Genomic DNA, 12,975 nt, shown 5'->3' with positions numbered 1-12,975 from the left:
CTATTTCATCTTCACCTTGTTGCCGATCCTATATAATTTGATTTGCCTTGCAACATTGGTTTGAATTCCAGTTTGAATACCAGTCAGAACACGATCTGCATAGTGTTTGCATACTCCTCCATTGCTTGTGTGGGTTTCCATCCACACTCAAAATATATACTTATGGATTAATTGGCTTCTTTCCAAATTGGCCCTAGTATGAGTGTATTTATGCATGTGGGATAAAACCTTAGATTGTATGCTCCTTGGGAGCAGGGACTGATGTGAATATCCACTATGTAATGTCCTGCATAAGTTGTCATATATACAGTTGCAAGAAAAAGTATGTGAACCCCTTGGGATTACGTGGAGTTTTGCATGAATTGGGCATAAAATGTGCTCTGAACGTCATCTAAGTCACAACAATAGAAGAACACAGTCTGCTGAACATAATACTACACAAACATTAGATGTTACCATGGTTTAATTGCACATAACATGTAAACATTCACAGTGCAGGGAGGAAAAAGTATGTGAGGCCATAGCTTAATGACTTCTCCCAGAGCTAATTGGAGCCAGGAGTGAGCAAACCTTGACTCCAATCAGTGTGATGATATTGGATGTGTTGCTGACAGCTGTCCTGCCCTTAAAAAACACACACCTGTTTTGGGTTTACTGGTTTCAAGAAGCACTGTCTGATGTGAACCATGCCTCGCAGAAAAGAGCTCTCAGAAGACCTACAATCAAGAATTGTTGACTTGCATGAAGCTGGAAAGGCTTACAAAAGTATCTCCAAAAGCTTTGATGTTCATGTGTCCACGGTAAGACAGACTGTCTACAAATGGAGAAAGTTTAGCACTGTTGCTACTCTCCCTAGGAGTGGTCGTCCTGTAAAAATGACTGCAAGAGCACAGTGCAGAATGCTGCATGAGGTAAAGAAGAATCCCAGAGTGTCAGCTAAAGACCTACAGAAATCTCTGGCACATGCTAACATTTTTGTTGACACATCTGCAATAAGGAAAACATTAAACAAGAATGGAGTACATGGGAGGACACCACGGAGGAAGCCATTGCTGTCCAAAAAGAATATTGCAGCACGTTTGAAATTTGCAAAAGAGCGCCTGGATGTTCCACAGCACTACTGGCAAAATATACTGTGGACAGATGAAACCAAGATTGAGTTGTTTGGGAAGAACACACAACACTATGTGTGGAGAAAAAAAGGCACAGCACACCAACATCAAAACCTCATCCCCACTGTAAAACATGGCGGAGGGAGCATCATGGTTTGGGGCTGCTTTGCTGCCTCAGGGCCTGGACGGATTGTTGTCATTGATGGGAAAATGAATTCCAGAGTTTATCAAGACATTTTGCAGGAAAACGTACGACCATCTGTCCGCCAACTGAAGCTCTGCAGAGGATGGGTGATGCAACAGGACAATGACCCAAAGCATACAAGTAATTCAACAAAACAATGGCTGCAACAGCACGGAATACGCCTTCTGGAGTGGCCCAGTCAGAGTCCTGACCTCAACCCGATTGAAATGCTGTGGCATGACCTTAAGAGAGTGATTCACACCAGACATCCCAAGAATATTGCTACACTGAAACAGTTTTGTGAAGAGGAGTGGTCCAAAATTAATCCAGATCGTTGTGCAGGTCTGATCTGCAACTACAGGAAACGTTTGGTTGAGGTTATTGCTGCCAAAGGAGGGTCAACCAGTTATTAAGTCCAAAGGTTCACATACTTTTTCCTCCCTGCACTGTGAATGTTTACATGTTATGTGCAATTAAACCATGGCAACATCTAATGTTTGTGTAGTATTATGTTCAGCAGACTGTGTTCTTCTATTGTTGTGACTTAGATGACGTTCAGAGCACATTTTATGCCCAATTCATGCAAAACTCCACGTAATCCCAAGGGGTTCACATACTTTTTCTTGCAACTGTATATATATACCGTATATACTCGAGTATAAGCCGACCCGAATATAAGCCGAGGTACCTAATTTTACCACAAAAAAACTGGGAAAAACTATTGACTCGAGTATAATCCGAGGGTGGGAACACCAGTGGGAAGAATCGTGCCTCATCATTGGTGTCAGTGGGAGGAATAGTGCCCCATCATTGGTATCAGTGGGAGGAATAGTGCCCCATCATTGGTGTCAGTGGGAGGAATAGTGCCCCATCATTGGTGTCAGTGGGAGGAATAGCGCCCCATCATTGGTGTCAGTGGGAGGAATAGTGCCCCATCATTAGTATCAGTGGGGGGAATAGCATCCCATTATTGGCGTCAGTGGAATAGTGCCCCATCTTTGGTGTCAGTGGGAGGAATAGTGTCCCATCATTGGTGTCAGTGGGAGGAATAGTGTCCCAACATTGGTGTCAGTGGGAGGAATAGTATCCCATCATTGGTGTCAGTGGGGGGGGTGGAGGAATAGTGCCCCATCGTTGGTGTCAGTGGGGGGGAGGAAAAGTGCCCCATCGTTGGTGTCAGTGGGGGGGAGGAATAGTATCCCATCATTGGTGTCAGTGGGGGGTGGAATAGTGCTCCATGATTGGTGTCAGTGGGGGGTGGAATAGTGCCCCATCATTGGTGTCAGTGGGGGGGGGGGAATAGTGCCCAATCGTTGGTGTCAGTGTGGGGGAGGAAAAGTGCCCCATCGTTGGTGTCAGTGGGAGGAATAATGCCCCATCATTGGTATCAGTGACACCAATGATGGGGCACTATTCCTCCCACTGACACTTGCTGACCCCTGTTCCAGTATGGTGCTGCTGCAGCCAGCATATGTGGTTGCAGCAGCACCTAAGCACGGCACACTTACCTGCATCTCCTTCACTCGATTTTCGCGGGGCCGCTCAGCTCCGCCTCCTCGCCGGTGATTGGCCGCCTGTGTGCCTTTCCTGAGCTACAGTTCTGGCGGCCAATCACCGGTGAGAAGGCAGAGCCGAGCAGCCGTGCGAACATCCAGTGGACGAACCGAATGAAGGAGCAGCCGCGCTTACTGGACCGGATCATCGTGGGACCGGAGCCAGGTAAGAGACAGCAGCCCCCTGCCCACCCCTGTACTTAGTTTCCCTTCTGTTGGAGGGGGGGGGGAGCCATCTGCAGACGTTGACTTGAGTATAAGCCGAGGGGGCCGTTTTTCAGCACAAAAAATGTGCTGAAAAACTCGGCTTATACTCGAGTATATACGGTACCTGTATTAAGTAAAAAAAATAGATAGGTTACACATCAGGATGATTTCTTTAAACACTTTATTTTCTCTTGTTTTCAGTTATGAAAGCCCTTTGTTGAGCGCTAACAGCTGCTGGTGCTGAAACACAAACCATTTCAGTATAAATAATGTTCTACAGTGAGAGTTGTTAATATAATGACATGATTGTTTAGCTAAAGGCCTTAATTCATGCTAAAGATCCCTCAATATCCCATAACTCCACAACTGAATTGTTCTTTATTACTAGCTGTATGGTGGAATCCCAAGGGCCTTTTGTTGCTACATATAATTAAGCCATATTGCCTCCTCTCATCTCATATATTTCACTGTATTGATTGCATTATACTTTGGATTAATTCCCAGATACACAGACATCTTGTACATATGTTATTAGTAATATCAAATTTGCTTTATGTGCAACTTTTTAAAGAGATATCATCTTACTTTCTGACTACTGAAATGTGTTTTCCAGTTCCAGTGAAATAAACATAGGTATTATGGGACAGGAAATATATTAGAAACACACTTACTTTTTTTATCTTTGGATTCTAAGCCCCCATTCACATTTCAGCTCGGAGCTCTTAAGCACTCAACAAGCTAAATCCCATGCTTTGAAATTGTGCTTGTTCACATTCGTACACCCAAGTGCCTGTAGATCAACTCATGAAGTTCCAAAAGGTATATGAGCTCATTTTGAAGCAGAATGGGTCCTTTTTGGCTCCATTGACTTAATGGGAGCATGCAAATAAATGTGGAAAAACACATTATGCGCGTATTCAGACTCTTCCGTATAAAAAGTCTATGAGGCCAAAAAGGGAACTCTGCTCTTTAAAATCCATGTAAAATCGCAAAAATAACTCAATATTGCCTGCATACACTTTTTTGGCTTCATTGACTTACCTGCGAGTGCAAACAAATGCGCAAGAACACACTATGCAATTTTTTCAGGCGCTCCCATCTTAGAATTCTAAGGGGAAAAAAATGGCACTTCATTCTTAAAAAGGACAGTCCATATTCCCATCACACATGTTCCTGGAATGAGCTCTTAGAAGTACTGGGTGCTGCAATGACCACCAGCTGAATACTGGACCATTCACGACATAATGTAAATATTTGCCAGCACACCATGGATCTTCAGTTAAGTCCAAATGTTTTGTTTTATTGAAGAGGTATCACAAACAGAGTAGGGCAATGTTTTGGAGCTGTGCAGGACCCCTTCGCCAGGCATCCCACACATTCCTGGAATGAGCTCTCAAAAGTAACGTGTGCCGCAGTGTCCACCAGCTATATGCTAGAGCATGCACAACACGTTTTGGAGCTGTGCAAGACCCCTTCGTCAGGCATGAAACGTTGCAATACTCTGTTTGTGATGTGTTGGTAATACTCGGCGATCACTGGGTCCCGGCGAGTAGTCACCGGCCGGGACCCGGTAATTGACAGCTGAGGCCACGAATGCTGGCGAGGGTAGGGCGTGCTCGCGCACCCTACCCGGAGTTGCAAAATCACTTATATATATGTAGACATGTGAAAAAGAAGGAATAAATGCTATAAATTGGTCATATCCCTATATAGGGGACTCACTTTCTACATTTTTATGTATTTGCACCAATTTATATGAGAGTATTTGATCCCTCAATTGCGGATAAGGGGGATTGCGGTATTATTCACCAATTTATAGGATTTATTCCTTCTTTTTCACATTATCGCTGTATTTCACCATAGATCCTGCCAGGATCATATCACCATATATATATTTTTTATATTTGTGTGTTGTATTTATTTTGTTACTAGCGCTACACTATTTTATATATTTCGGTTTATACACTAATTGGGTATAGGTTTGAGTGTGAGCAGCTTAGGGCTAGGGATTATCCATTCAGTATTTCTGCTTTAGGGCGGACGGGAAGCGGTTAAAGAAGTCCCAAGTCAAATATAAAACACACCCTTCATTTAGGCTGGTTATTTATCGTTAATTAAATTAAATGAACAAATAAAAATTTAACTACTGTTAGCATAACTGGCTAAAGTCTGTCTTTATATTTTCCTTCCAAAATGCCCTGCTAAGCAGAAGTCAGACAGAGAGGCAATTCACTTTTATTGCACAATGCTGCCAATTAGGTACTGTTTCAGGTACTTACCTGATGGTAATTTGTACTACCTTTTGGTCTGCTAAGACTTTTGATTATGCTTCGATGGTAGAGTCTTATTTTGTAAGTGTGTATGAGATAGATATTTGCCCTAGGTAGAGCATTAGTCTACAACTACACAGTTGTAGAAGATAGTGCTTTATTTGAGCTGTACTGGACATTTCTACTGTTGTTGAGAAAATCCTTCCCATGCAAGAATGGCAGTGAATACTGCTGCTCAAGTGAGGATGGAGCTCACCATGTCACATTTACATTTTTATACATCTTCCTATAGAAAATCCATTAGTGGGTGCAGGACACAAAAGTGTTGAAATATGTTAGCAGCATTTATTTGTCACCTACCCTTGGTAGGAATATATTCACCTATGTAGTTGACACAACCCTAACAGCTGTGCTAAGCCTCATGCACATGGCCACATACAATTTACGCACAATCTTACTGTCCGTACCGCATCTCAACTCATAGAGACATACACACGCATATGGCCGGATGAGTTATTATTATTATACAGGATTTATATAGCACCAACAATTTGCTCAGCGGTTTACAATATAACGGGAGACAATACAGCAACAATACAGTTCAATACAAGAGGGAAAGGAGGGCCCTGCTCCTTGGAGCTTACAATCTAGGAGGGAGGGGCTAGTGGTACAAAAGGTAGTAACTGTGAGTAATGGACTGGTTGGAAGAGTAGAAGATTTCATTATTGGCTGAGGACAGGATAGGCTTCCCTGAAGAAATAGGTTTTCAGAGATCGCCTAAAAGTGAGCAGAGTAGGAGGCGATAGTCTGATAAATTGGAATAGAAAGTTCCAGAGGATGGGGGAAGCTCTGGAAAAGTCCTGGAGACGAGCATGGGAGGAGGAGACAAGGGAGCTAGAGAGTAGGAGGTCTTGCTAGGAGTGGAGAGTATGGTTTGGGTGATATTTAGAGACAAGATTGGTGATGTAATTTGGGGCAGAGTTATAAATGGCTTTATACGTTATTGTTAATGTTTTGAATTTTATCCGTTGGGCAATGAGAAGTCAGTGGAGGGATTGGCAGAGAGAGGTGGCAGGTACAGAACGGTTAGTAAGGTGGATAAGTCTGGCAGCCGCATTCATGATACACTGAAGAGAGTATAGCCTGCGATGAGGTAGGCCAATGAGGAGGGAGTTGCAATAGTCAAGGCGAGATATAACAAGGGAGTGAATAAGTTGCTTAGTGGTTTCCGAGGTTAGGAAAGGGCGAGTTGAGGTGTGTACTATGTACCTGTGTTCTGTGCTGATGCCACTGCCTACGCATTGTTAATGTTTCCATGGGCAGCAGTGGCGCTGCCACCATCCATGTCCGTTTACCCTATACTCATGTAAACATTTACACAAACACACACAGTACATACAGTACAGCTTAAAATATGGTCAAAAGCGAACCACGACTGCAAATTTTTCTGTTTTACCTTATGCAGCTAAACGCTATGGACCAAAACGAAGCTGTGTAAACGGGCCCAAAGCACATAATACTGCTGCATTAAGATACATATACATTACAGATCCAAATGCAGCATATTTTGCACCTGTATGCAAGGCTCAAAGCTTTTAAGCTTCATCCATTCTATGCATGAAGGTAAAAAACCTTTCTCTGTACAGCAGCCTTCCCTGCATCCTTTAAAACATACCTGATCCCCATCTCGATCCAGTGATGTTCAGAGAGCCTCAGCTCTCCCAGGTCTCACCCTCCTCATAGACTGAGAAAGCAACGTTAGCCATTGGCTTCCACTACTGTCAGTCACAGCCAGAAAGCCAATGAGGAGAGAGCGGGGGCGGGGCTGAGTTGCGCTCCATGTGTGAATGGACATACAGAGCCTGCTCATGTGCCGTTATAGCAAGCTGCTTGCTATGGGGGCACTAGGCAGGAGGGAGAGGCCTGGAGTGCCAGCGGGGGACCCAAGCAGAGGAGAATCAGGGCACAATCACTGCACAGAGAAGGTAAGTATGACATATTTGTTATTTGTAAACAATACAAATCAGCCTTTAATGTCACTTTAACAAGGTCTCAGAGAATAATAAAGGCTGAACACTGACATACTACAGTCATAACTGAAAAAAAAATATTTGATGGAGTTATGCTTTATTTTATATTTATTGGAAATATATATGGCAAGATTGTCCTTTACTAAGATGTATGTGTCCCTGGCCTCTTACCATGGTCATCCTCCAATAGTAGGATACGTACAACAAAACAATAAAAGTAAAAGAAAATTCTACATTATAGATAAATACGTGATAGAGCGATTTGCATTTTGCTGGATAACTGCTGCATACACGTTTCACATTGTGAATTTGCATAATGAAAAAGAAAGGAATAAAGAGCTGTCATATGGGCGAAGGGCGATAATCACTCTGAGATGCTTACAACAGCAATCTTTCAGCATGTGGCGTGAGCAGCCTGGAGAACAGATTTTACAAGGCTAGGCAGAAAACACATTAACTGTCAAACAAACAATGCTTTGTCTCCTAGACAGGAGACACTGGTAACACAAATTCCATGTTTGCCAGTTTGCTAGACAGGAGTGTATGACATGGCGTGTTCACAGGCAGGGGCGGACTGACAACTCATGGGGCCCCTGGGCAATAGGGGATCATGGGGCCCCTGTGTCCTTGCCCAAACTCAAAAAAGCCTATACAAAAGGTACCAGGGGCATCTCATGGGGCCCCCTACTGACCCCGGGCCCTCGGGCAGTGTCCGAGTTTCCAAATGGTCAGTCTGCCCCTGTTCACAGGTATGCTAGGTTTATGTTGTCTTTCTTTGTGCATGGTGTTTCAGTTTGGGTAGATATTGGCAGGTTGAACAGCCTCTGTCTGGTCTAGTGTGATCCTCTGCCCCCCGAGTTCTCTGCTCCATCACCTGATGTAGTAGTTATGGAAGATTCATCTTTTAACATTCAATCCCTTCCTAGTTGGGTATACAGTATAAAGGTCCTATAAAAGTCTCACAATCCCTTCCTGTACTAGGGTCAGTTTATGTAGAAGGCAACTACATTTCCTGTAATTTTGGATGGTAGGGGAATATTAAAGTAGGGGGAGGATAACCTCCCAAACAAAGAGAGAACAAACAAACTCCATGTAGAAGGCTTGACTGAGTTTAAATTTAGAACCTCAGGCCTGTAAGGAAACAGGACCCCAATGATTTCAGCCGCTGCCATCCATATTAAAGGGGGAGAGGGGGTCATGACCATACATACATTTTTATCCTGCTGTGTATAAGGCAGAAACAGATGAAACAAAAACAGGTGAGGCTGGAGTTCTGCTTTAAGTGGAATGCTGGAGTGAACCCTCTACTAAATTAAACATGTAGGTTGCCATTGCTGACCTCTTCTGAAAAATGTATTGTTACCGGTCTACCAATGATTTCAGTACTTTCTGCATTACTAACACTAAGGACACCTGAACAAACAGTTTTGCAGATCAGGGGTTTCTGACTTTGCTTGTTCTATGTGTGTGTTACTAGGCAGCTAGCATTTTCAGAAGAGAGCTCAGTAAGTGCAGCCTATGTAATTTCTGCAGCACAGGTTTGTTTTAATATACACATTAGTTAATAAAAATGTATTCTCCAGATTTTCTCCCTGTGTTGTCCCACTATAACTGCTGCTTAATAGGAACCCCACACTCTATCAGAGTCAGCAGAATCACTGTTTAAAGTTGTCAGATATGTGGTCTGAAAGACTCATTATTGGTCTAAGCATGCAAAATAATCTCCATATATAGAAATACTGCTGTCAATAGAGAATATCATTTGCTAGATATCCACCTAGATGGGCATCAGTGTGAATTTGTTTTCGGATTTCCTCATTATTTATATATTCTTAGGCTGATCTCTGGGAATTAGTCAAAATGTACCCTTACAGTGCCCCCCTACTTTTCACTGCTTTTACTTGTTTGAAAAGTATTCTGTTCTGTTTGCATTGGTTCCTTTGTGTGAAATACTTGATGTGAAAGAAATGTTGAATTCTGTATAAAATTGCACTATATTTTGTATGCTTTGCTCATGTATTGCACATGGCAGTAATAATTTTTTGATTACATATGCACATTTTTTAAATTGGTAAGACGTTATCCCGCCTATGATGTACTGCCTACAGTTATCAAATATAGTATGTATTATTTTTATGTATACACACAACCGTTTTGCCTTGCATTTCTATTTTAAATAAGTTGGTTTACACAGTAAAAGTTCACATATACTTTAAGTCCAGAGGGTACAGAAACAAGCATTTTTACTTGCTTCACTCCCACTCAGGCCAGCTCTGCATCATCACGTGTTATGTAGAGCTAGTAACCCAGCATTGTACTTGAAGGAGGCTACAGTGTGGCTATAGCCCCTTAGAGATGAGGCAGTGCTGGACCAGTCAGATGGATAGAGGGAGCCTGATGGAGCATGAAGGGAAGTGATCATCAGGGACCAGCTGAATTTTGGTTCATGTATGAGCAGGCTGATTGTACCCAAGTCGATCCCTTGATTTTTTTACATGCAATTACTGCCATAAGCTATAGCCGCTATCATTGATCATTGCATTCTGCTGGCTGGGAAGTCTCCCCGCACCCCCTGCTGGCAGAATACATTAGCACTGTAGGAGTTATTCCCTCATCAACACTGACTGTGTTCACGAGGGAATCAAGCAATTTTCCTTCTGTCTGCTTGAAATTTTTACTTCTGTCATTGGCTCATTAGCTCATCTGCGGGTTTACCTGCAGTACATGTCTGTCTGCATTTGGTATACCGGTATAATCTTCAGCTATGGAAAATGTCATGTTCCTGACATACCTCTGGACAACAAAATCATTTATAAATAGACATCAGTCATATACCCATTGGCTCTTACATATGAGATGCCTTGATATGGATAGTTAAATAAGGGTTGTTGGTAGCTTATTAAAAGAAAATGCTTACATTCTATGCAATTCCTATTGGTGGGTAGCACAAATATATATTTTAAAGAGGTTGATTGTAGATTAATGATATTTTAACATATTTAAATGTTCTTAATGCTAATGAATATTTTACTGTGTAATCTTCTTCTCTTTGTATTGAACATTTGTTCCTGACTGGAAAGGTAATAATGGGTTATACTTGATAATGCCTGATGCCCAAACTTTTTTTCCAGGTTTGCTTAGCATTCAATCCTCAGAGCACCCTGGTGGCAACTGGGAGTATGGATACTACAGCAAAGCTATGGGACATAAAGACAGGAGAAGAGGCTCTAACCTTGAGTGTAAGTTACAGCTATTAACATACTTCCTAAACATTCATAATTTAGTAAAAAAACAAGATTGCAAAGAACAAAATTCATTAATCCATGCTTCGGTTGGTCTACAAACTCCACTCTACCACTTTTACTTTGGTCCACTATACAAACCCGGTGCACAGTTAGTGCACTTATTTAGCCCATCAGGTTGACACTCCTTAAAACACAATATCATTTTTGGACTTTTAAAGCTAAAGTAAAATTTTTGCCCATTCTTCTGTGCAGAACTGCTCAAATTCTTTCAGACTGGATGGAGATTGTCTGTGAACAGCAATTTTCAAGTCTCACCACAGATTCTCAATTGGATTTAGGTCTGGACTTTGACTGGGCCATTCTAACATATGAATATGCTTTGATCTAAACCATTCCATTGTAGCTCTGGCTGTATGTTTAGCGTCATTGTCCTGCTGGAAGGTCAACCTCTGCCCCAGTCTCAAGTCTTTTACAGACTCTTAACAGGTTGTCATCTAAGATTGCCCTATATTTGGCTCCATCCATCTTCCCATCAACTCTGACCAGCTTCCTTGTCCCTGCTGAAGAAAAGCATCCCCACAACATGATGCTGTCAGCTCCATGTTTCTCGGTGGGGATGGTGTGTTCAGGGTGATATGCAGTGTTAGTTTTCCGCCACACATAGCGTTTTGCTTTTAGGCCAAAAAGTTAAATTTTGGTCTCATCTGACTAGAGCACCTTCTTCCACATGTTTGCTGTGTCCCCCACATGGCTTTTTGAAAAATGCAAACAGGACTTCTTATGGCTTTCTTTCAACAATGGCTTTCTTCTTGCCACTCTTCCATAAAGGTCAGATTTGTGGAGTGCATGACTAATACTTGCCTTGTGGACAGATTCTCCCACCTGAGCTGTGGATCTCTGCAGCTCCTCCAGAGTTACAATAAGCCTATTGGCTGCTTATCTGATAAATGCTCTCTTTGCCTGGCCTATCAGTTTAGGTGGACGGCCATGTCTTAGTAGGTTTGGAGTTGTGCCATACTCTTTTCATTTTCAGATGATGAATTGAACAGTGTTCCATGAGATTTTCAAAGCTTGGGATATTTTTTTATAAACTACTCTGCTTTAACCTTCTCCACAACTTTATCCCAGACCTGTCTCCTGTGTTCCTTGGCCTTCATGATGTTGTTTTTTCACTAATGTTCTCTTACAAACCTCTGAGGGCTTCATAGAACAGCTGTATTTATACTGAGATTAAATTACACACAGATGGACTCTATTTACTAATTAGGTGACTTCTGAAGGCAATTGGTTGCACTAGATTTTAGTTAGGGGTATCAGAGTAAAGGGGGCTGAATACAAATGTATGCCACACTTTTCGGATATTTATTTGTAAAAACTTTTGAAAACCATTTATCATTTTCCTTGCACTTCACAATTATGTGCCACCTTGTGTTGGTCTATCACATAAAATCCCAATAAAATACCTTTACATTTTCGGTTGTAACATGACAAAATATGGACAATTTCAAGGGGTATGAATACTTTTGCAAGGCACTGTATTTTGTACCTGAAATACAAAGTTGCTACAGTCACCACATCAGGGTATTCTGCTGTTGTTACATTGTTTTGTTTCTTAGCTGTGTGAAAAAGATCCTCCTGTCGTAGAAATTATTATTGGGCACAAAGAATTGTGCAGTCTGAAATCAATGGAGCATTGGTTACAGGCATCCTCACAGGCAAAGGCTAAATCTCTAAGCGGCTTGACTGCCTGAGGAGAACATGGTCATTACAACCCTGCAAATGCCAAATAAATCCAATTATCCTACTGATGCATTGATGTCATCAAATCATATAGATGCTTCATTGTGTCTATAAGGGGTCGTTTTCCCATCATTAGGTGTGACTTGGACACATTTCTTTGCTCAGACGTACATGTAAAATTGTGGACAATTATTTGGTAAATTGGGTTTTGAATTTAAAATGTTAGGAATTAACTAAACAAAGAATTTTGCTTCTGGAAAAGTTTATGGCCTATTGTAATTGCACTATTAAATATAACAAAGTGACCTAAACTAAAGCACTTTACATAATACAATAAAATTATTTTTATTATTCCAGAGACCAGATGACTTTTTGTTATTTACCATCCATTATAGAAGCATAAAATAAGTTCTGTACTTCTGTTTTCCCCTGAACTGTGATTTAGATTATGGTTTATAGCTGAACACCCACTCACCTCAATCAGACTGCAGGGAAGAACATGTCAAACCCATCTCTGCCAGGTCGCCTTTTTGTACCATCAGTTAAGGCTTCTAGCAGAACAATTATGCCCAGTATCTTTGTTCTTTCACATAATGCTCTCTTAGCACAGTCCCGCTTGGCGATACATACATGG

The 12,975-nt window shown here is 41.8% G+C and overlaps 1 protein-coding gene across 1 annotated transcript in view; it reads left to right on the top strand.

Moving 5' to 3' along the window:
* The window catches only part of DAW1 (dynein assembly factor with WD repeats 1), a 77,693-nt gene that overhangs the window by 32,167 nt on the left and 32,551 nt on the right, over positions 1-12,975 (top strand). Inside the window, exon 7 of the mRNA XM_089681516.1 lies at positions 10,488-10,595. Within this exon, the coding sequence (XP_089537642.1) occupies positions 10,488-10,595 (108 nt within the window). The remainder of the gene's footprint in view (positions 1-10,487; positions 10,596-12,975) is intronic.

Source organism: Staurois parvus, unplaced genomic scaffold (assembly GCF_062004578.1).
Source record: "Staurois parvus isolate SC_StPar_1 unplaced genomic scaffold, SC_StPar_1.0 ptg000270l, whole genome shotgun sequence".
NCBI lineage: Eukaryota > Metazoa > Chordata > Amphibia > Anura > Ranidae > Staurois > Staurois parvus.
This window is presented reverse-complemented; position numbering and strand designations above follow the sequence as displayed.